At 49.2% G+C, this 24,544-nt stretch overlaps 1 protein-coding gene across 3 annotated transcripts in view; it reads right to left on the bottom strand.

Annotated features, from left to right (window-relative positions):
- KCNIP1 (potassium voltage-gated channel interacting protein 1) overlaps positions 1–24,544 on the bottom strand; it is a 370,192-nt gene that overhangs the window by 227,305 nt on the left and 118,343 nt on the right. Inside the window, exon 1 of one of the 3 annotated variants that reach the window (XM_032196761.1) lies at positions 3,461–3,985. The exons of 1 other annotated variant lie outside the window; for it this stretch is intronic. In XM_032196761.1, coding sequence (XP_032052652.1) covers positions 3,461–3,521 — 61 coding nt within the window. In that variant the 5' untranslated portion in view covers positions 3,522–3,985. Of the gene's footprint in view, positions 1–3,460; positions 3,986–24,544 lie in introns of those variants that run through there. One more of the 3 variants, XM_032196763.1, reaches the window with a different exon arrangement.

The following is a 24,544-nucleotide window of genomic DNA, read 5'->3' as shown; positions in this document are numbered from 1 at the left end:
AACTGCCACGAGGCACTACCGAAGCAAACAGCACAAATCTCATAGACGATCGAGAGACACTCCAGCAACCAGGGAAAGCTTCTGCAGCTCTGACACGAGTCCTGGAAGCAGAAATCTTTATCCCACAGGAAAGGCCACGTGGCTCATAACCTGCCTAGACAAAACACCGCATTATATTGGAATAATTTTTCATGTTCAAGCCAAAGGCATGAGATCCTCTACAAACAACGCTGCCCACTCCAGGAGAAGAGGTCTTATGCTTGAAGGACCACTGCTCTTGACTCGAAGGCAGTTTCCACCACCTTTACTGATTCAGACTCCCCACTTCCATTAAAGCAAGGAACAAATCTTGTACTTTTGAACTGTGCTGTGAACACCCTTGCTGCTCCCAGCTGCAATGACCAAATGAGCCACCAGTCCCACAGCCACAGTCCCGAACAAAGTGCAAGGGGCAGCAGCTCAAGTGAAGCATTCTCCTGTACCAAAATTTGATGGACTCAGCAGACAGTACCTCAGCCCCCTTTGCCAGCACCCACCACCTGCCCATGGACATCAGCCCTTCTTGGAAAACTCTGGGCTTTGGGCATCACCTGCTTCTTTCACCTGTTCTTAAACCAGGACACATGGATGTGTTTTGCTTTTCGTGTATTACCCCAAAACAGCCTAAGACACACGTGTGAGCTGCTTAGCTAGACAAGGCTACACAAATAGTCTTCAAGCTACTTAGAAGAGCACGTATTTACCAAGATTACAGAGTATTTGCAGAGGTGTGGATCTACCCGTTACAACGATTTCTTCAGGCTCTCATTTTTGCAGCAGTATTTAGTTCCTAGATAAATCCTGAAATATTCAAATAAACACATGGGTAAACATACTGAAACCAAATACTAGATAGCAGGGAATCGAAGAGTGGAATAGCCAACAAACACTTCCCCTACCAAAAGACAGACACAGCAATATCCAAGGGAGCAGCTACATGTGGGCACCGCTGGCACCATGACACGGCAGAGAAGGCAGGGCACAGTGCGAGGGCACAAGCAGGCCTGCCATGCTGCTCATGCTTGGGATAGCACATCCCAAGTGTCACGGCCAGCCCGGGGCTCCCCAGTGCAAGGACATGGGGACACAGGAGCATGGGCCAGCCGGGGCCACCAGCATGGTCAGGGGTTGAAAGAAGTCATCTACAGCCGTCCAGAAGTCCCTTCCAACCTGATGCATTCTCTGAGTCTATGTGGTCTGCAGAAAACAAGAGTCTCTGGAAAAGCCAGAGCATTAACTCATCCTAATCATATTTTAACCACTTCCACCAATCTGAACAGGGGAAGGGACTGGCTTTCTTGAAGGGAACCTTCACAAGAGGAGGGGCAGGTGGGCAACACTGTGGATCCATCAGACTATACCTAAAGTGAAACCAGCGGGGTAGTGCTGACGGACTTCTGCTGAGCTTACAGGCAAAGAACTGCAGTCAGACCCAGCACGTTACTGTTTGGTTGTTGAGAGCTGGAGTGCTCACATCCAGCATAAAATATGAAAATAAAATAGCCCAGGGGCACATGCGGCACACATTCCTCGGCCTCTTCTGCCTGAAGATCTGGGACCTCCTCTGGGCACTAGGTGTAGAGGAACATCTGCTGCTGGCTGAAGTCAGCTGAAACCAGCAGTGCTGCTCTGTAAAGCTCCTGTCGGCCAGGTAAGTGGTGACTGAAAGGTGTGAAATTCTCTACTGGCTTTGAAAGTATCCTGGAAAATCAAAGGAATTTCTTCCAACTTTCTCACTCCAACCAAATGTCCTACTAATCAGCAACAACACACAGATAACACATCAGAGCCAAGAGGAGATAACTCCTGGAACATGGGATTTGATAAATATAGGTGAACAACCACTGCCAGCAGGTATCAGCAAGATTGAATCCCCCTGTAAATGGTAAAACGTGTGCCCAGATGCTGGGTTTTTACTGCTCACAAACTCCAACAATAAGCAATTTCCTCCATCCACTAGAGAGTAGAGCCAATCTCACGACAACAAAGTGGTAGAGAACAGATACATTCAGCCAAAAATGAGCTACGCTTAGCGTAAACCAGACGCAGCCTGCAGATTTCTGAGAAGGGCATGGGATGCTCTGTGGTGCCACTGTGAACGACGTGCCCATGGCTCTGAGCTCAGCCATCTCGCTGTGCCTCAGTGCGACCACGTGCGAAGCGGTGCATAGACAGCCATAGGGCTCAGCTTGTAGCAGTCAGTACCAAACATCCCAGGCAGCTGTACACTCGTGGTTGCATTATAAATAGCACAAAAAGATGAACTGTAAAGCAGGCACACACGCACTGCTGTAAATTGTACCCTACCAGGTCAACTGCCCGCCTCGCCCCAGGAGCACGGAATTTTACACCTGCTCACAAACTGAGGTGATCAAACCCCCTGCACAGCCCTTCTCCACTTCTCCTTACAGCAATTACTTGATGTTTGAGATTTCCTCAGTCTTTTTTTCTTTTAAATTGATAGAAAATCCATACCAACTTGCAATTCAAAAGCGTACGTACAGCTGAGCAACGGACCCAGTGGAAACAGAGACCTACCCTAAAAATACTGGCAGACTGGTAAATGCAGACGCTCTGGCAGCAACATTTCCAAATAGCAGAAAGACTTGCCAAAGTTCCAGGGTCTGCCTTTTTGTCGCTTTCTAAACAATACTCATTCTGTATTGTACAGACGAGCCTCCAACAGTGCTTTCAACTTTCTGCTCAGCAGCACCCTGGAATTTCTGAATTAACCCTGAAAGAAATGGAGCAGAGCTCAAGCAAACACTACACAAACCAGACCTCTTGAAAAATCAGCATTTTGCAGGCAGCATTTATGGATTTGAGGATTAAAATCCCTGCGATCGCTGCTTGCTTTCTCATGCTTTTCACGAGCTTCTCCTCCTCCCCTTCCTTCTGAATATATCCTAATATTTTTTCCTCTTGACAATCTTCATAAAACACACATCATTAGCACTGCACACTTGCTGTTGGATTTCTGAATATACAACGTCGCCTCTAACAATACTTTCGCAGAAAGAAACCACAGGGTAGCGGGAAGGATTTGCCGTGTAGCTACATGTTATTCCCTCCTCAGTGGATTTACAAAGCATGGGATTTGGGAATAAACAGGTCTCTTCTGCAAGTGCTCTGCATATGGAGCCACTGAGTTTCTCCTCCTCGTACATGCCTGGGTGAAGGATTACAAGATTTCAGATGGTTTTCACCCCCAAAGCCCCTCCACAGCAATATCCTGATACCCACTCATTTCCTCCACCACCCCACATCCCACTCGCCTCTCCTCTGCAAATTACACCTCACATAAACACTGCTGGGCTACTTGCAAGTGGCACATGTTCATTTTCTCCTCCCTTCCCAATACACATTTTTTCTCCTAGCAAATATACAGAAGAGGCAAGAAAAGCAAAACAGGAGATCTTACCTTTTGATGGTCTTCTTTGTTTCGTTTGTAGAGAGGAGAACGTACCCATTACAGCACCCATCGCAAGAGCTACTCGTGAGTTTTTGGGGAGGATTTATTTTGGCTGGGGTTTTTCCGATTCTTCTCACTCCCCCCCCTCCCACTGCCAGCGAACAAAATCTACGTGAAATGCCCACCAGAACAAAACAAAACAGAGGAAGTCAAGAGAAGAAAGAAAAGAAGAAAGGAGGAGGGAAAAGGCAAAGCACTGCAGCTCGGCGTTCAGCAAGCGTTAAGCTTTGAGGGCTTTTTTTTTTTTTTTTTTTTTTTTTTAAGTCAACACACATGCACTGACTCACAGCCGGCTGCACTGTTATTATTCAAAACAGCTCCCCATCAAAATTTAAATGCTAGGTAGATTCCCTCAGACCAGAGCTGGCAGCAGATGCATCAAAATATTTACTGGAGCACAGCCACATAAACACACAGGCTAATTCTTCCTCCCGTTCCCTTATGGCTCCAACCAGCAGCCTGGAGGTCTACGGGGAGAGCCTCAATGCATCTCTTCCAGCGAATGCTACAGCCGAGTCCTGGAGACATGGTGAGGGGCGCGGGGGGAGCCAGGGCTTTGGGCTCAGCACCAATTCTGAATGAATGGGACCCTTCCGCGTGGGAAGCGCCGGCGAGCCAGCCGTCAAAGCCCCAGCTGCCTGGGCTGCGTGCTCTGCTAATTAAGAGTCTGACAGAAAGGTAGGAGCCGGCGATCTCTAACGATGGGCTCCAGCACTAGAGTCGAGGATTAAAAAAAATAAAGAGCTACGTGGGAAAATGGACAGAGCCTTCCTCCCTGATCCCTTCGCTTCGCACACTTTCTCACCTGCCAGAGGCACGCACAATGTGGTCAATAACTTATCTCCCTGCGAAGTACGGACACATCCCTTTCAGGGATTTTAAAGCAGTGAACTGATGAAACAAAATCCTGCAAACACCTGGTGGCTCTGAGGAGGTTGGACAGTTCCCTGGGTTTTATGCAGTCAGTATTTGAACATACCTGTAATGCACTTATGTTTTCTCAGAAGGTGGGGACAGGAGGGACTCGGGTAGGGAAGGAGTTAAAGGCAGCGAGGCAGCTGTCAGAACCAGAATTAATTTGCTCGTTGCTCACTGCTCACGGTGAGTTCAATTAAGGCAGCATCTGTGCAAACACTGTGTTTGTCTGAAAAACCTCGTTCCCACACCAGAGACCAAAGCACCTCTCTCAACAGGTTTCCTTTAACTTTAGAGGACAATTTTATCAAATGCATCCTCCAGAGCCCCAAAACCAGAAGCTGCAAAGCTCCACTCTCCCTGGAGTGAAGCCTTGCGCTGCCTCCTGCTCTCACACGGCCAGCAATGCTCTCCTGGCACGCACAGGTGCATTTGCCTCCCCTGTGCATAGCAGCAAACAGCTTTCAAGTAGTTTCTACTTGCAAAAGACTGTGGCACTGCACACGATGCATTTTGTTTCCGTGTTTTACAACTCAAAATACAACAGTCGGACTTCTTCTGAGGATCCATCTCACTTGGATGCCCAAGTCCCAAACTGAAACCCAGCAGCTTTGTAGCAAAGCGCCTTGGCCACCACGGGGTAGGGCCATGTCCGCCCCAGGGCTCCCCCAGGCTGGGTGCCTTCCCTGGCCCCTTGGGTGGGGGCCTCGGGCTGGTGGGCATGTCGGGTGGCCGACATGAGGGAACCCCAGGGGCATGGCTGCCACTCAAGTTACAAGGAGATAATGCAGCAACATCACATGGAAAGTGGCTTCAGGAGTTGGATCCCACTGGATCCCAGCCATGCAGAGGGAGCTTGGACTGGGAGCAACAGATCTGGCTGCCCATATGGTGAGACACCGAGGAAAAAGTAATTTTTGAAGATAAAATTTCAGCCCTGATGCTGTGCTGTTGTTTACTTGAAGCAGCATGGTATATGGAGGCGGAGGGCAAGTATGGATACTCACTTTTCTTTGAGACTTGAAAGAAAAAAAAAGATTTGTCTTGGCTAGAAACCAATATTGACAGATCCCTATGAAATCATGGGAATAAACTACACGCATTTCTGGTTGTATGACTAAAATATGCAAGAACGGGGACAAGAGGAGAGACCGTATCTGTGTCTGGGCAAGCGAGAGGAGTCCCAGACCACGAGTTCACAAGCTGCTGTTTTCTCTCTCTCAGCCAAAAATCCGGATCCCTGGGAAACAGAAGCATCATAACACTAATGAATCAGTGTATGTGACACAGCAAGCAGGAATTTTCTTCTCCAAAGGTGACCATCCAGACTTACCAACCTAGTAGCTAACACGCGCTCGAGATGCGGTAAATGCTGACAGACACCCCCACCCGGGAGCTGGATGTCTGCTGTGGTGTTTCCCCTACAGGTCACAGGACAACCGAGCTCCACCTTGGGTGGTGAGATGCCCAGTTCTGGCTGTGCGGACAGCATCATAAAGGCTGCTATTGTAGGATCAAAAGCAGCTTGGGGGAAGGAGATAACATGCTGCACTGAGCCTGGCTGCACCCTGGGTGTTTGTTTCCAGTGCTTGAACTCAGGAGCCAGGCTCCAGAGCTCTGCCACCCGCTCCCCAGCACAGGCTGACACCTAAGGTTGCAGGAGGTTTGGCTCCCTCCTGGCCCAATCTGCCTGCAATGCTGCAGCACCTGCCTGCACAGCTGGCTGCACACTGTCTTCGTGCCTTACCCCTGCCTAAACCCACCCACAGCTCCCCAGGAGGGTTTCCCAGAGGGCCGGGGCCCAACCCCAGCAGACAGGCGCTGGGCCAGCTGAGAACGTAGCCACAGACAGCATGCCAAACCCAAACCAAGGCTGCAGGGCTGACATGTCCCATGGGACACTGCTAATTATCATCATTGGCTGCCAGCAATTAAACCCCATCCCATCCCCATACCACTGCTGCACAGCACCCAGTACCGTTCAGCAGCCCCCATACAGGTCCCGCAGGGAGCAGCATGGCATTGCTGCAGCTCAGCCCTGCAGGAACGGGGGCAGGATGGAGCTGGGCCACACTGGTGGCAGATCTGTCCTGGCTCTGCATCTCTGGTGTTTCTGCGGTACGTGCAGGAATGAAGATGGAGAGGTTGGAGTTCTTCCACCAGGCTGAAATTGGGACCAGGATGAACCACCTTCTCTAACCCCCTGTCACCAGTGAAATGCGTTCTGATGTGTTTTTTTTTGTTGTTGTAGTTTTGTTTTGTTTTGTTCTTTTGGTCTCCCAAAGTACAGCACTGTGCATCTGTCTAACAGCAACCCGAAACCAGCAAAGTGCCTCCTTAGGGCAAGCCCTTGGCCTTCATTCTGCAGCTCTTTGCTTAGAGTGGTCCCAGGTAAGTTCTGCTTTAAAAAGCCTACAAAAGATGGACATTACCAATTCCTTTTCCCTTTTGGGTATTTTAGGTATGAGAACTAAGCAGCGATGACCGGAGTTGCTTTCTATATAAAACTTCAGGAATTTCACCTCTCATATCCCAGTAACTAGAACTTGTCCCAGGAACACGTTTAACATCTAACCAATGAAGAGTGCTTCAGCTAAAGCAGAGGGCATTTTCTGCCCGCCTGGGCAGCTCTGTTTGGCTTTAGCCTATCCACAGCCACAGCCCTTTGGGCAAGCAGCAGAGAACACGCGAGGAGCAGCCAGGGAGCTGGGCTGCCACATGAGCTCTGGTGCAGAAACACCAGCCCTCCTGCTTTCAGTGGTGCCCACTGAGCTGGGCTTGGTCGGATGTTCACAGTTTGGAACCCCCCGACACCAGCCCAGTTACGCCTCTGGCCCAAAACCTTCCCCAGGCGCGGGTCCCCAGCAGCACAGGCACTCCTGTGGGTTTCTCCCCAAGGCTGGGCAGCTGGGGGGGAGCAGGAGATGGGAATCGTGCATCGATCGGCCGGGCAGCCATCTTGCAGCCCCCTTGCAGATGCTGCCCGGGGGCTTTTGCCCTCTCCTCCAGCTCTCTCTGATTTTTAAAACATGAGACGTGGAGAACTGGCTATCTGGGAAGAAAAAAAAAAAATCAAAAGCAAGAGGAAAAATGTTCCTTTCCTAAGAGGATGAAATGAGAGTTTCTGTTGCTTAGCAAATTTTTAACCAGTTGCTGCCCTCGGCTGCCTGTGCCAGCACATCCTCTGCCAAGCGCTGCCTGACCTCAGGCCCAGGGCTCCCCAGACCAGAACCCAGGGCAATTCAGACATGGCCCGGAGGTGCAAATGCCGAGCATCTCTGAACTTCACTGGACCCTGGAGAGGAGGAAGAAACCACCACCACCAGGACCACGCGCACAGAGCTGGGATGCTGACAGCCCCCATAACACAGCCCCCCAAGGGATGCCTTAGGGCTTGGAGGGGCAGGAGAGGGGGGCGTGTACCACATCTAATACAGCAGTAGTCTTTCTTATCTTTATTTCTCTGCAATTCTTAAAAATACTTCCTTGATTAGACTGCTAAGGCTTCTGTTCCACTAACCAGAACAAACAAAGTGTGTGTTAACGAGAAATACGTGTCACTAGCTGCCTGAAGTCATCCCAGCTTGAAGCAGGAAGACAGAGAGCTAAGAGACGTCCTTGCACCAAACCCAGCCATCCCAAAGACCACGAGGGGAACCTGGGAGCAGTGTGAGATGAGCTGCTCTGCCACTGGGAAACCAGCTCAATCATAGACAGACCAAGGTGGGGTCGTTTTTTGCTGGTCGATACTTGTAAAATGTACCTGGAGACCTTTGGGGATCCTCACTTGCCTTTTTGTCAACATAAGGATGCACTGGGTCTTCCTACTCAGATTTTCAGTAGGAATTCACCACACGTTACTGGCTTTTTTTTTTTTTCTTTTTTCTCCCCCAAACTTACTTTTTATTTTTTAAAAAAATGTTGCTCCCAGACCAGCACCAATGCAAGACGAGCCTAAATTCCCCCTCTTCTCCTCCATTCATGAGCCATTATAATAAACGGGAATGTTTTCAAAGAACTCGTTTTGCTCTCTGTAAGGACAAGGCAGCAGAACAGCTATTAAAAGATTCATTACTGCACCTCCACAGGCCCAAAGCAAATTCTCCTGCTAGTTAGTTTTGCCAGATCTCAAAAGGTAGAGGTCCTCCCTTTCATTTTGATGGAAATGTATTTTTTACGACATGAAAGCCAGTGAATAATAACGCCGAGAAATCAGATGGAACAGGTGAGGCTCGAAGCTTGGGGATCATCTAGATTTCCATGTAAATACAGCACCGACAACAGTAACTGAAGTGTTAGAAAGCCACCTGCTTGCCAAACTAGAGCACATAAAGCTATGCAAAACCAAAATAATAATAATAATAAAACCTACTGTCACCTAATGCCACCGAACTGAGAACACAAAGCCGGGAACTGAGGCTGGAGCAATCGGGGCTGCTCCTCTTGGTTAGCGCCCTGAGAAGGAGAGCAGAGAGCAGGGCTGGCTTTTTGCCCCTGCTGCTCAGAGCAAGCAGCCGAGCCCTTCCCGAAATACAGAGGGCAGGCGTCCCTGCTCTGCCTCGGTCTGCTCCTGGAGAGCAGCAGGCGGGCTGGGGGCTGCAGAAGCACAACCAGGCCCGTGTGGGTGCTCCGGGAGCAGGAGAGCAGAAAGATGGAGGAGCTGTTCTGCCTAGGTGAGGCAGCACAGGAGGGCTGGAAATAAAACTCCATTATTGTCTGCTGGTGTGTCTCGGGCTTAGTAATAAAATGGAGCAGGACTCTGCGGAGCACACCTACTGCCTGCCCTAAGGACATCACCCTGGCAAACAGAGAGCTGGGGAAGGGAATGCTTCATGTTCCCTCTGACAACTTCAATGAAACACAAGGCAGGTACCGTTTGGTACCTCTGGCTAGATTATTTCTTCTGTAAACGGGGAGAGAACATCCCCAGCACACCACGAACCAACGTGAAGGAGCGAAAAGCTGGGGGGCAGAGCAGGGAACAAGGGGAGCGTGGGGCAGGGCCCCGCCAGCAGGCAGTGGTGCTGAGCCCTGCGGGATGGCTACCAGACTGTGGCTGCTGGGTGGTTTTCACAGAGGCACCCACTGGGACGGGAGGAAGGCACGGGGTCAGGCCCGGCACAAGGCTGTGGAGCTGGAGGAGGCTGGGGGAGGCGCTTTGGGGCTGAACCACAGCCTTCTGCTCGCATGCTGCCCTCATCGCAACGCCTGAGGATGAAGCAGCTCACACCTCAGTGATGGCAACCAGCCATTACCCCACGAAATCCGTCCAAACATTGTGCCGAGTGAAGCCTTGCCTTCCAGTGTAATGAAATCTGCAGAGGAGAAACCGCAGTGCAGTCTGCGAGAGGAAGGCCTGGGGGGCACGGCGAGAGGCTGAGCCCCAGGGCGCCGCACCGAGGAGAGCAGGGTGCTGATGTGAGCCTGCCATGTCACGGCACCTCTCACGAGGACAGTGAGGGCTTCTGAAGGGAATTTTGGAGGCTGGCAGTGACAGAAAATCCCCCCAATTTTTCCCTCTGCGGGAGGGAGGCGGGGGTGCACTGCTGGAGCTGCAGCCTGCCGCGTCCCTCCGAGGCTGATGGAGATGGGCCGATGTGAGGGGCCCAAAATAACACAGCCACCAGGCAGCATCGTGTCACTGTTCCCACGTGGCACTGGCAGCAGTGACAGTGACCAAACACTGCTGCTGCTGCTAGAAACTGCAACACCGAGCGGCCAGCACCCGGTGCCAGGCGCACGCGCAGAACCAGAGCTCACACAGCCTTTTTCCTGTAACGTGTGAGCGCTTTGATCACATTGGCAGCCTCTGTGAATGTCGTTCACAGACACGTTGTGACCAAAGGGGAACCATGTCCCAGCCCTGTACGTGGTGACAAGGACACCTCTCCAGCAGCTGGGACAGACACCACCGGCGCTGGGCACGTGCGTGCTCCATCGGCCCCCAGCTCTGCAAACGCACCAAATAAGCAGGCTGAGTGACAGACGGGAACGCGAGGCTGTTTTGTTCCCAGGAGCATTAAAGAGAATATGTCAAAACTGCATAAAGAATGTGAACAATAAATGTCAATCTGGGTTAACAGCCAGTTTCGTTTCTTTCTCAGGATAATGGTCCAAGAGGCCTTGTTGAAAGAGAAAGAGCAAATTTTAATTATTCTGTATTTCCACGGATGACTGATAAATTGACTCCAAACAATTCTACAGTCAACGAGTTTGCTTTAGGGAGGAGAAGAGGGAAGAGCAAACATTCAGATGATCTCGGATCTCTTCTTTCCATTTGCTTTAGAGCACTTCAAGGAAACGTGCCAAACTACCCCCATGTAATTCAGGTCACTGAGCAGATGCACATACCGCCGTGGACCTAACGGGGATAGCTAACCATCTATTGCTGTTTCACATTTCACTTCTCACCACGTAGTCTTGTAAAAGAGAGCAAGGGCAGCCATCAGACACCCCCAGGTAAGTTCTGCTTGTGTCGGGTTAAATCACGTCAGTGGAGAACCAGCTCAACACAGCGGCCGTCACTTTGTGCACCTGCTCTGCGCCGAACGGGCAGGGATGCACAGTGGGCACCGGGGCTCCCTGGTGACCTTGGGCTCACTTTTCTCATCATTAACAACAACACGCTTTAACCAAAAGGACACAAAATACTTGCCGTGTCGTTTCACAATTTTAGAAGCACGGCTTCCTTAATGAAGGTTCAGGATTTCATGTTCTGTGTTGCAATCTTCCCTGCTAGAAAAAAAAACAAACAATAGGACTATTCCCATAAAGTGTTTGCTGTTTGAAGCCGGATAAAACAATCCATTAAAATGGAGATTAGCTTGGTAAATTTTGTTGAGCTAAGGTGAGCAGCAACACCTCCGGAACTCACAGCATCCTGTGCACCAAACAGCCAGGTTTACGCCTTGGTTCCTTTTCCATCCTCTAAGTGCACATCTTCTGGTGCTCCCTCCACCTTTAAAAGCTGCTTGCAGGAAAACGAGTTTCTCTTTGATATAAAGATGCCCCTCAGTACACGAGCATCGGTCTAGCAGATCGCCTGGGAATATTTTGATTCACTGCTAACACGTATTGAACTGCATGAGTTTTGTGTGAGATGGAGCAGGCTCTGATGTGCACTGGGCATAAACGGGTTTTGAAGCCGGGATCTGGCATCTGCCTAATAGGCAGCTAACGGCAGATTGTGTCCTACACCCTGTTACAGCTCCAGCAAACCCCCAAAGAAAGCAAGGTTGGTAACAAATTTCAGATGCGAGCAGGGCAGTGGTTTACCAGCATCTATGCAAGCAATCATGGGGAATCACATCGTCCCTATGGAAACCTCAAGGTCTGTGACATGCACAGTGATTACTGCCAGCAGTTAATACACTGAAGTCATTTACCAAATTAAAATGAAGCCTAAATTGCACCAGAAGGATCAGACTCCAGCTTACATATACAAGTAAATGTAAAATTTACAAGTAAATGTAAATAAGGCAGGACTGGGGGTGACTGAGAATGCAGTGCAATAGCGGGGGGCCTTTAGACCGAAACCTCCTTACCACGGGACCCAGGGGCAAAACAGGGTTTGAACAGTGGTGTTCTGATGGAAAAAATGGTTATTTCATATAGTTCCCAAATAATTAAAATCACCAATATTTTTCACTTACAATAAACGTGTCCAGGATTGATGAAATCCTGAAATCATGATGGAAGCCAAACCCTGTGGTCTCCAGCAGCAGCGTTTGCAGCGCTCCCTGAGGACCGGGGACTCTGGCTGACCTCCAACGTGCTCAGGCCACCCACTGCCACTGCTCTCCTGCAGGAGCAGGGACAACACCTGCCCAGGTAAGGCTTCAGGCTCACTCCTATGGAACAGCAACTTCATGCTCCCTACTTCGTGTTCCCGCAGCCAGCAGCGCGGTGGGTGCACAGTAAGGGAGCAGCCGACCTTCCTCTGCCAAAGGGAAAGTGCAGCCTGGTTGGGAAACAGCCTTTGGAAATGCAGCTAGTTTTCACTTGCACGCTGGTGCATCATCACGTGGAACTACAATGCAAAATTACATTGTGAAAAATATACAGTTAAGGTACTGCAATTATCACAAGTTTGGAGGTCTCGGCACATGGCAGTTCTCCCCTGCTTTGGGGGAGTAACGGCAGTGTCCCCGTAACGGGTTTCTCCACACGGTACTGATGCATGTTGCCATCTATAACTCCATCTGAACTTCATTTAAGCAAGAGAACTAAGGTTGCAGCAGATGAAGAATGCTTCCAATAAAGGGACGCATGCCGGTCCCGTAGTGCTGGCTGCTGGGCTGAGTTATTGTTATTACGTCCATAACAACTTGCGTCTTGAAAGCTGAAGTGCTTCCCAGATCCCACCATCAGTGATAGCTGCATTCAAATTCTGTCCAATACAGCAATCAAGATACTCTCCGGTCTCATTAACTAATTACAACTATTCCAGTTCAAGAGGTACCAGCAGCAGGGTGGACACAGCACCGAGCCCCGCTGTTGGCAGCATGCTGGTGCATGTGATAACCCCAACGAAAGCCAACGGACCCAAATTCAGCTTCAGGCCAGAGGGGATTTTATTTTTTTATTTTGCCAGTGGGTTTCGCATATGAAGGACACCGGAAGGTTATTTTTGCTGTTTTTCTCCCTCTGACAGCGTCCAGAGCACGCTTCTGCAGCTCAGAGCAGCCCGTGAGGTTCACCCAGATAGGAGGAGTGCAATTTGCACGCAAGGTCAGATATTTGTTAGGGGGGGCTCCTTACAGAAAGGATCGCAGCCCACACACCCCCAGGAGCAGGTACTCATCTTTAAGCAAACCAAGCATCCAGAGGAGCAGCAAACGCATTATCAGCCTTTTGTCGTCTGACCTGATCTGTGTTCTTGCAAATAAGCTCCTGTCTGGGTTCTGTGCTGGACAAGGGATAAGTGAGGAACTTTCCTCCAGATCCCTTGCTCAGCAAAATGCCTGCTGCCCATCTGTGCGGGGTGGGAGCGTGGATTGCAAACCTGGCCAACTACGGCCTTGGCAACTTGCTGCTGAAGCTGATGAACGATTTCTCATCAGATGCAGGTCACTAAATTCCGGGCAGCCCTTGGTTTTCTTTCCAGGTCCCCTCAGCATGGCTTCTGCAGAAGACTTATTCTTTGTTTCTGATTAGATTCTTGGCAATGGAGTGACAGCAAAAAAAAATTAATATCCAACTGATAGGAAACAAATCTTCAGCAATCCTCTTTTTCAGCTGTGAAGATTGTCATCAAGATTTCAGTCATCTAGGGTAAAAAGCACCTGGCATAAAGCAGCCCCCAGACATGGACAATCTGAGCATGGTCCCAGCTCTGTGGGGTTCCCAGGGGAGCCAAGACCCCAACCACTGCCTCCTAACCCTTGCTCACTTCATCCTCAGGGGAGCCCCCAGAGCACAGCACCCTGACAGTGACCGTGCATCACTTTGGGCAGGGAAGGAGGCAGAGAGGTGGACAGCATTGGCTTCAGGTGCCACATGCAAAGCCGGACGAGCACGGCACGGTGTTGTGGATGAGGGTACCATTCTCCCATCGACTTCCAGCCTACAGAACCGTTTAAAAAACTGCACTAGACACTGTCTTCTCTTTGATGAGTCCAGATGTCAAAGTCTAACACTTGCCTGCCTTCCACATGTAAAGATCAAAAAAAAAAATCTAAATTCACCTAACAGCACTTAGAAAAAAAAAAAAAAAAAAAAGAAAAAGGAATCTAGTTCTGCTGCTTCTGATGTTAGAGGAGTCCCTGGCTTCACTGCTGCAAGATCCAGCAGCCCAGACCACTCAAATAAAGTCATTCTTTGTTCCTGCTCAGGATATCAGAGCGCTCCAGGAACATAAATCTGAGGCTTACCTGGCCACTTACAATAAAACACCTACCAGGATGCGCTGACCTTTCCTGTCCTTCCAATATGGGGCTGACAATCTAAACAAAGAAATACCATGTAATAACCAGGAATTATTTCTAATGACATGGGAAGGGAAGGAAGAAAAAAAAAAAAAAAAAAAAAAGATCTCTGGTGCACCAGGACTGGCCCTTTTCTATGGAATAAATTTTGGGGAAACTCACAATGCCGTTTTCATGAACCACTGAAATTTGAACAAATGCTACACGAAAGTCAAGCATAATATATACATATATTTGCCACACATTTTTAACATACACTCAAAACGTGCATTTGTGGGCAACAAAACAAGCTCTTAGTTCTCCTTGCTGTACATGAAGATAAAGACTTGGATCCCAAACTGAAATTTAGGTTACACTTTGCCAAATACCTGATAGACACAAATACAGGGGTAGCCATTTTTCTAGAAACAGGACGTAGAAAAATGCGTGTATAGGCACAGCTGCAGGCAGACCCCAGCTACCAGAGCACTTGCACAAGTGCTGCTATCCCCAGATCCCGAACACACAGGTCCATTTCCATGGCTGCACATCCACAGTGCAGCAGGCACAGTCAGTGCCTGGCCCCAAACACGTGAAGGATCTGCCTGTGCCGTGAAAGTGAGTTAGAAGTTTAACCTTTCTCCACATCAGGAACAGGACAATGTATAAATCCTAACCACAGCTCCCCTGCACCAAGCTGCTGCCCCTTCCTTTTATATGAGACCATCAGCAGCACCCTGCATCCCTTTCCCTCCTGTGCCACCTCCCGCTCAGCTCTGCCCAGGGCCACAGGCGTTGTGTTCCTGCCCACGGCGCTGATTTCAAATCCTCCTGCACGGTATTTGGGCACTTGGGTGCTCCTATCAAACCAGAGCTCCCCCAGATTCCTCCCAGAGCCCCGGGCTGGTGCTGGCATCCTCAGCTGGAGATAAGAGCCGAGCCCAAAGGGACTTTTCTGCTCATCTCCACTTTGCACGGCAGCTCCACAGCGTGGAGCTTATAAAGCTACAACGTGATGCATTTTATAGCGCAAGGAAAAAATAAAAATGAGTAATAAAAAGCATTCCTCATAACTTCATTTCTTTTCATGCTGGCGAGCACGCAAACCTTCCCGTCTGCAGCCCTGCGCTAGTTAGCAGAGCGCTGTGCCATCCATCTGAAACGCTGGGACTCGTGTTCTGCTTGTTACAGGGCCATTCAGAAGCAATTTCTCCAGTGTTTCTTGATTACAAATATTTGTGAAAATTATTTTTCATACCTTCCTGTCACAGGCAAAATAGCTGCGCCTAGCATTTAAATTATGGCATTCAGCAACCTTGCTTATGCTAATTGACACTAAATATATTAACAAGGTGTGGATTAGCATAACATAAGTATTTGCAGGTGAAAATGGCTGGTCCAGACAAAATCAAGAGGTGTCACCAGCAGCACAAGCGTTTGAAATTATGCCACCAGTAAACCAAAGCCAACAGCAATAGCTTCCAGACAGGGATGTCACGTGTAAGATGTGCTGAGCCACGCTGTGCAGTCACCTGAAAAGGGGCTTGCTGCCTTCGTGATGGGCAGAAAATCTCTCCTCTGGATCAGGTTAGTGAAATTCAGGGGCAGTGAAGGCAGACTTTAACTACAGATGAGAAAACTTTTACACAAAGAGTTGGCATGCTCTTTGTTGTGGAGGCTAAGACAGAGTGCTCACACCAGCTGAAACAAAGACCAGCAGAGAAGTATTAAAAATACTTTTTTTTTTTTTTTTAATTTAATGAAATGATTTGATCCTTTGGCCCGCTCGAGGTTGATGAAGCCTCACTTGATGTGAATTTGGAGGTACTAGGGATGGAGCTGTCTCTTCTGGATGCTGTTATCCTGGCTCTGGCAGGAATCACAGGCTCATCACTTTCTGGCTCATCCTGGGTTGAGCTTCATGTCCTCGAGCATTTTCTCCCCTCCTCCTGGAAGATTTCTGTCTTGCTGGCTTCTGTCCTCCACCTTGCCAGGTGAGCACCAAGGCTGAGAATTCATCAAATCCTTAGAAGTGGCTGCTGCTTGTGTCAATGAAGTGCTTCTTGAAGCCCTGCTGAATTTTTTAGCGACCTCTTGTTCCTTTTGTACCTGCAAAACTGCAAGTTATTTAACTTCATCTGCAATCTTTTCTTACCCCAGCTTTCCTTTGCAGTGTTTTCCTACATTGTGCTCAGCTTTGTTCTTTGGTCCTCTGATCCTTTTGTAATTACATCTGATGCCTCCACTCACCCGAACCTCTGTGAAGCTGTTACTGGAGCCTGAATCTTCACCATGGTTCAAACAAACTGCAGAGATTAGCGAGCTGTCCTTTTAAATGTGTGGTTACCTATAACTCAAAGGTACAGAGCAATTCTGGGTAGAAACCTGAACAGATTCTGTGCTGGATGGCATTTATCCTTGCCATGGTAATTGCAATTCCATCAGCCTGGTATCTTCAAAGAGAGTTCTTGGCCAGTGCTTCTGGAGCCAAGAGAATAAGGATTTACTGACAAGTACCTCTAAAACAGACAAACTAAAGAACTGCTGGGGTAAAAATAAATAGAAGCATTTTTCAACTATTAGTATAGATACTAAAGAGATGGCAACTTCATTTTAGACCTAAGGGATGTTAAGAAAATGCCTCTTAGAACACTCTATTCATTTTGAACTGACGTCTTTATTGAAGCAGTGAGATGTGGGTATCTGGAGCCAACTGGTTTGAGAGAGCAAGTATCTGAGAATGGTTTCCCCAGCAGCTGATGGACTCTGCTCCCCTGGGAACCTTGGCTGTGCACAGCCCTGGGCTCCTGCACGCCTCACCTGGGCATCCCGAGCACTGAGGTGTCCCGGGGCTGTGTTTCAAATTCCTGTGATCAAACACCATTGCCTCTACTTCAAATCCCATTCCAAAGGACACTGAAAATCCCCTTTAATTTCCATGCCTGAAACAGAGCTTTATTAGCCTGCCAGGGATTACAACCAGGAGCTGAAGTTAACACAACTCACCAGCTGCTAATGTATTTACACAGCGTGACTCAAACATTAGTTTGTGGTGTAGCAACTCGCACACAAGCTAAATTAATTCCGTACTAATTAATACAAGTGGGGATGGCTCAGGTTAACCCTGCAGTGAAAACATAGCCCACAGGACAATTTACACGGACGTGCTTCAGGAAAGGAGAAGAGCAAAACCGTTCTTCTTGGGTAGAGGAGTGGGACTTCTCCTTGCAGGGAGATGCTCTGACCCTGAAAATACCACTGAGAAGGTCAGGGGACCTGCAGAGAAGGGGAAACCCTCACCTTTGGGTTGATGGCAGCTGCTCTCATTCGCACCAAGCCCACTGCCTGCCCATTGAGCCAGAACAGCTGGACACAGCCCTACTGAGCCAGGTAGGAAACCACAGCACAACAGCAGGAGCGCAACCCCTGCTGGTCTGACCTCGTGAATAAGGGACTTCAACGGGCCCTGCTTTGCCCTCCCCTCTACAAAAGGCTCCTCATGCAGGAAAAAAACATTTTTCCTGGCTGCCTAAGAGAAGGCTGAAGTCGTGCGAGCTGCCTCCTCCAGCCAGGCCAGACCCCTGCAGCCGAGGCTGTCACCCCTGGCAGGTCGCGTCCCAGCAGGGACAGCCTCGGCCAGCAGCGATGCCATAACAAGGCACGGCTCCCCTCCTGCCTGCCCCCACAATCAGATCTTTACTGTCATTTTGTATTTAATGCTGGTGACGCCAAAGGATTCGAAGAGCTATTTTTGTTGTAATATTTTCTAATTGTTTCCCTCAGGAGGTGGAAGGGCTTTAACTAGATCTCGTATCACGGCTCCATCTCTACTTGGAGGAAGATAAAAAGCAACTTCAGATGTACCGCAATTATTCCCTGCAATTAACACTTCCCTTTTATTATTTTGCCACTAATGCCATTTTCCTCCAATCTAGTTAAGTGCTGCAGCCCACATTTATTCCACCACTGATGAGCTATCCAGCAAACCAGTAAGGAAGACCAACAAAACTTTTATTTCCTGTAGTATTAGAGCTTATTAGCGGTTTAATTGCAAAATATCCAAACTTGTTGATTATGAGCTGACAGCTCTTGTAGGTGTGGGGATGCTGGAATGAATGAATGTATCTAAGGGGGTAGGAGCACTCCTGCAGGCAGGTTGGGAGCTCTGCTCCCCTGGTCTGCAAGCTGCCACCTGTGTTTTCTGCGGCTTGGCTCTGAGTGCAGCAGTGGGGTTACTTCTGCCGGCACATACCCAGACACGGCATGTACCCGAGCTGACATCAACAAGCAGCTGACAGACAGGACCTCGCATTGCTCACTGCACACACACAAAGCCTGCCACGTCTGCAAAACCTAAACCATCTTGGGTCACCCACCACAAAGTAAAACACTTCATCCCACCACTTTTATGGGGCCATTTATTCACAGGCCCTGCACTCTGGCATCCCGGGGGCGTGGAAGGGAGACAGCAGGAGGCTGCTGCCCACGGGCAGCACAGACAAACCCCGGTGCTGCCAGCACAGGGGTGATGGGCAGGCAGGAGGCCAGGACCTCCCCAGCCACCTGGTCCTGTGCCTGCAGGGTCAGACACCTCGTGCACGGCAGCCTCCTCGTCCTGCACTTCGAGCTGACACTCCACCCAGGGGGCTTCGTACTCCAAACCAACTGAAAACTCTTTAAAACAAATATTAAGACCTTGACATAGAAAAGAACAATATTTATTTAAGACTTTGCAGAAGCAGAGGATTAAATAAGCTGCTGTTGGGCAGTGCAGCTCTGGCATTTTATCCAGCTCAGCAGCAAGGCGGGCTGTGCGCACACCCAGCTGATGCTGAACTTATCCCTTCAGCAAACACGCAGACCTGCAGCAAGTTTCCTCTCCCTGAACAACTGTGTTGCTGACTGACAGTTTTCAGGGCCTGAGAAATAGAAGGGGGAAGCAAACTGCAAAGCCAACGAGGTCTGACTGACGCCACCCCCCCCTACAACCTATCTGGTCTCAAAGGGCAGAGGACGCCTTGCCTCAGCAGAGGAACCCCGAAATCCACAATTCTGGTAGCCAGGAAAGGTGGGAGATCCAAATCTGGCCATGTATTTGTCTTACAGCCCCTGGGCAGTGTGACTGGCTTGAGCAGAGGATGAGAACCCCGAAGGGCAGCACTGTTACACTGCTGCTATACCCCTGCTCCAGGGCTCTTCCGAGCCAGGTATGTTTGCAAATAAACACAGTTTTGGAACTACACTACAAAAGACTCCAACCCAGCTCCTTTGGTGTGCTGCTGCTAACATCCTATTAACACACGTCCTTGCACAGTTGGCTTCTTTTATTTCGGGACTTGAGGCCACGCTGCCGTGCGGTGCAGCAGTGCTGCGCACAGTTTGTACTCTCCTCCAGGAACAGTGCCAAGGGTCAGGACAGAACAGAATCGGGAAGATTTCTCTCAAATATCATTCAATAGAGGATCAAAACACACAAGAACCAGAGCACAATACCACCAGCTTCAGCATCGCAGGCACCTGGGTTTAATACAATAACCCAGTGTGAAAGCTCTGTGGGAAAACCAACGCTATTCACCCCCCGTACCGTGCGTGCAAATTAATCTCTGCTTAACCATCCCCGTCCTCGTGCCAGAGATCTTCAGGCGAGCTGCCCAGCGCTTTGCACCATGCTTCAGGTGGCAGCAGCGGGGCAGCAGCACCTCCAGCCTCACACTTGGACGGCTCCGGGGCTCAGGTGCTGCCCGGGGCTCAGAGCACTGCTTTGGTGGAGCTGCTCCTCTGCGGGGGGAAATGTCAGCTCGAGACTGCACAGCAGAATGTCAATTTGGTTTTAGTTCTGTGGAAGATGACTGTGGCTTTTTAGAAGTTCATTTGATATCAAAACAGCCTAGAAAGAGCAAATGTAATTAAAATCTTCCAGGGACGCTGTGGTTGATTAGAAGTTTAATCACCAGCAGCCACCGAAGGGAAAGGCAAATACCCACTGTGTGCTGTCAGGAAAGCAGCTCGGCAGTGCCCAGCACCTGCAGCCAGCACCAGACGTGGTCACATCCAGATGCGGGCAGGTTACCTCATGTTGCTGCAAACACATGGAGATTTCACCCTCTGCCCAAGTACATCGCGGGGCATGAGGACTGGGACATGCCTAACTTCGACTATTTACTTATTTCCACTGAATCCATCTCCAAACTTCAGTAACCAGAACACAAACTGCATGGGTAGCACATGAAGGAAGCAGAGAAAGGTCAACTTCATATTGGATTTAATCATCCGGTTGCCATGAAAATACAGGTTTTCATTTTTCCTGATTTTTGCATGAACTTCCAGAGCATAAGCACTGCCTTGCAGTACCTGAGAGTCACACGGGATAACCCAAGTTCTCAGCTGGCTTTGTACAATGAGTGACTAACAAAGTCTGAATGATAAAAACAACAAAACTGAAACATTTACACCTGTGTGTGGAACACAAAGTTTCACAACTGACATTTTCAGGATTGCTGTATTCTTTTAAAAGAGATTTTCTTTTAACTTTCTGCCTATACACATTTTAAAAATCCAGATTAATTGCTTTTTTTTTTCTTTTTCTTTTTTTTTCTTTTTTTTCTTTTTTTTCTTTTATCAGAAGCCTCTATCTCACAAGTAGCAGATGTTTGGTTAAAGTATTTCAGAACAGCATGATCACAGTCCCACGTTCACGGTAAGGTTTATCAGCTGTTTTCCACTTAAGCTTGTGTGCATCAGATCAGAAAAGATTCACGAGCACTTCACTGAACACAAGCTAAAAATCAGTAGGAAAAGTAACCTTAAAATAGACCAGAAACAAATCTGAATTTTGATGGACACCAGCAGCAAACAACAACACCCACTGGGTCCTAGTGGGGCCATGTTAGGTATCGGCAGTGCTGTTGATCTCCATTAATAAGGCGGGGCGGTGCCTCAATACACACGGCTATCCTGGGATTACCAGCAGTGTGCACTAACACTTGCTCTGGTATTGACTCCGGGAGAGCGAAAGGAAGTTTGTTATCGTGGCAATGGGGAAAGGAAGAACTGGAAACAAGAAAAGCCACTTAACAGCTTAAGGACAACGAACAGGGCTGTTCTGAGCACAGCACCTGTAAGCAACATCCCCTACGACTCGTGGGCAGTACCTACAGCAAGCCTGCAGTCCTCGGCTGTGTCACGGCAGTACTGCATGTATGCGTCCAGAGAACATCAGCTTAGTCTGAATTTGCCACTCAGTTGTGGAGGTGAGGGAGACCTTTGCCATAAACCCCAAAGCCAGAGCCCCACACCCTCCTGCCGAGCCACATAGCGGTGCGGGTTCGGAGAGGGGAAACGTTGCAAACCCAAGCGAGTGCCTGCCCTCGCCGTGCTGCTGGCCCCGGCACTGAGATAGGCATCTTGCAGGCACAGGGCCCCACATAACAATGGCTCTTCCACGGCCCCAAATGCAGAGAAAGAGGGCTTGCTGTGCAGTGAGACACCCACCGGCAGCACTTCTGCCCCCAGGCTTTCTCCTCCCTGTCAGCATCAGGTGTGGCAGGCTTCCTGCAGAAGCGCTCCCTTGCTCTTTGCTTTTTCTAAAGCAAATCACCTCCGAGTACATGCTCTGCTCATTTGAGTAAGGATCATCGATACCTTTTAAATGTCTCTCTTCATTGGTGTTGTAATGGCTTCCCATTTAGGAGCATGTGCACGTGACAATAATGCCCTAACACAACTTCCCCATCAGCCTGAACTCACGATGTCTGCAATCGATTCTGGTGACTCCCCGCCAGAAATCTTCCCCAGCCCCAGGCAATGCCTTCAGGATCCTTCCGCCAGCCACCAGTCCTCCTGGGGGTAGTCCTAGTCAAACCAACTGGGGCTTGTTCTTTATAATGGAAAACTCAATGAGAAAATATCAAATGAGTTATTAAAATCTAAATCTATCACGAGCTGCGTTCTCTTAATCCACTGAAGCAATTACAGCAATAATTAAGTGAAAGCAAATTGGTCAGGACCATTTATAGATACACACTCAGAATAGAGCACGGGGGAGCTGTTAAAGCAGATACCTGAAGAGAAGAAGTATTTTAAAAGATGCAGTGCAATCCAGCTGCACCACCCCAGTGGCAATCAGGCAGTCAGCCGTGCCAGACTAACATCGTTGCAAACGAAGAAGTAAGAGGGAGGTGAGCGAGCGTGTGTCCAGGCAGCCCCAGGGCTCTGCCCACAGCTGGCCCCAGGGATTGCTGTGCTGCTGTGGCTGATTTCCAAGCAGTGCAGCACGGGGAGGCTGAAGGAGCTCGTGCTGGCTCCTTGTGACTGGGTATCCACATTTCTTCAACCCCACTAAACCTTTACAGGACTTTCCCAAGATGCGGGGAATCCCAGACCATGAGGTGCAAACACTGAACGAGCCCTTGAGCAAGGCCTGGAGGCACTGTGAAGGAAACCCCCTTGTGCCACATAGGTTGGCTCAGGGAACTGACTTCAACTCCCTCACCTCCTGCACGGCCCCACTGTGCAACAAGCCCTAAGAATTGTCCTGTTACACCTCCTGGCTTCTTCTTCAGCACTTAAAAGCCCCTCCTGCTCTACCCTGGCCTGCTGCCACCCCCAACAGCAGCAGGTACCGATCACCAGGCAGCATCAGAAGGCGAACAGCACGCAGGCTGCCGAGACACACCACCCAGCTCTGGTTCCCCCTCGCCTTCCCCAGGAGCTGCTGGGAACGCAGCAGCAGGCTCCTGCAGCGCTGGGAGCACAGCCGCAGCAGCGGCAGAGCGCAGGGGAGACTTCAGCCCATGTCACTTTAGGACCTGACTTGGGCGCAATCCAGGCTTCTGTTATTTACTACTGACATATGCTTAGCTGAAATCTTTTTTTTATCATTTCTGCCTGATTCATAATGAGTCTAACAAGAATATTAAATATGAGCCATTAAATTTATTTTGACTTGACTAGCTTGTCTCAATAATTAAGAATTCTATTTAGATTAGTACAAGGAAATCTCCTGACATATATTGCCTTGCAGCACTGAAAAGATAAGGGGAAATGACTGCGTGAGAAGGCTTCTCTTTGAAGTGCAGCGTTTGGGTAGAGACAGTTCGAGCAATGCCTGCCAGGCAAGCTTCACGTTCCGCTGCTCAGATATGCGTTAAGACCAGGAGGCTGCAGTACCAAATACACTCGGAGGCCCTGGTGCTGCCCCTCGGCTGCGCCTCTGCTCCCACGTAGGCAGGCGTGTCCCCCACAGGCCAGCCGAGATGCTCTCATGGATGGAAGGAAGCAAATTTCAGGTAGGAAACCCTCAGCAAGGAGCTCTCCACTTCTAACAACCAGCTCGGATACTGGCAGGACACGCAGCTGCCCGTGAGAAGCTCGGTGTGTTCACAGAAACACAGAAGTGAAGGGGAGAGAATTTTTGTCCCAAAAGAATCATTTCAAAACCCTGTTGGAAATTTTAAGTTCATTTAAATCAAGAATGAAAAATGCCTGCTGGGCCAAGTGGCGATTTTTCTGAATCCAGCTTCAGGAGAAGAGCTCCGTGAGGTTCTTCACGATGTTTAAACAGGATACACAACACAAACGGTTCACAGGTCTTGCTCTAAACCCACTTAATGTTACATTTTTATTCCAAAGAAATTAACCATTTCTTACTGTACTGTGAGCATTAACTGCTGTTGCAAGGCCCCAAACATTTCACACCTAATTTACTCCCAAATCATGCCAGACCTTTCAGCCAATGTCACAGGACACACATTATCTTCCTACAAATCAACTCTCCCCATAGGGGAGATGCAACTGCTCCGGGTGTGGATATGCACAACCAAACTGCAAGGAAGCCATGTAGCAACTTGTCCTTTCCTTCTTTTCCAGCAACTTTCTCCTCATCCCCAAACAGACTCACAATCTCATCTCATCTCATTCAAATGAATTACTACCCATCTTAACAAAACCAAACAAAAGAACCCAGTAAACGTGGTCCTCTTACACACACCCCCTATTTGACACCCATATCTTTGCGGTACAACTTGCAGGATCTCACTGAAGTCCATTTTGCTTGTCCTCTCTTTCTTCTACAGCCTTTCTAATTTCTGATTCACCTCAATTAACTCTCTCTCTGGTGTTCCCCCATCTAAATTTCTCCCCCAGATCTCTTTCTCCACACCTGTGGTGATCTTCCCTTCCCCTCTCTTGCCATTGCCTTCATTGCAGACATCTC

The sequence above is a fragment of the Aythya fuligula genome, chromosome 14, assembly GCF_009819795.1.
Source record: "Aythya fuligula isolate bAytFul2 chromosome 14, bAytFul2.pri, whole genome shotgun sequence".
In the NCBI taxonomy this organism is placed as follows: Eukaryota; Metazoa; Chordata; class Aves; order Anseriformes; family Anatidae; genus Aythya; species Aythya fuligula.
The sequence above is the reverse complement of the archived record's forward strand: the minus strand, read 5'-3'. Positions and strand labels throughout refer to the sequence as shown.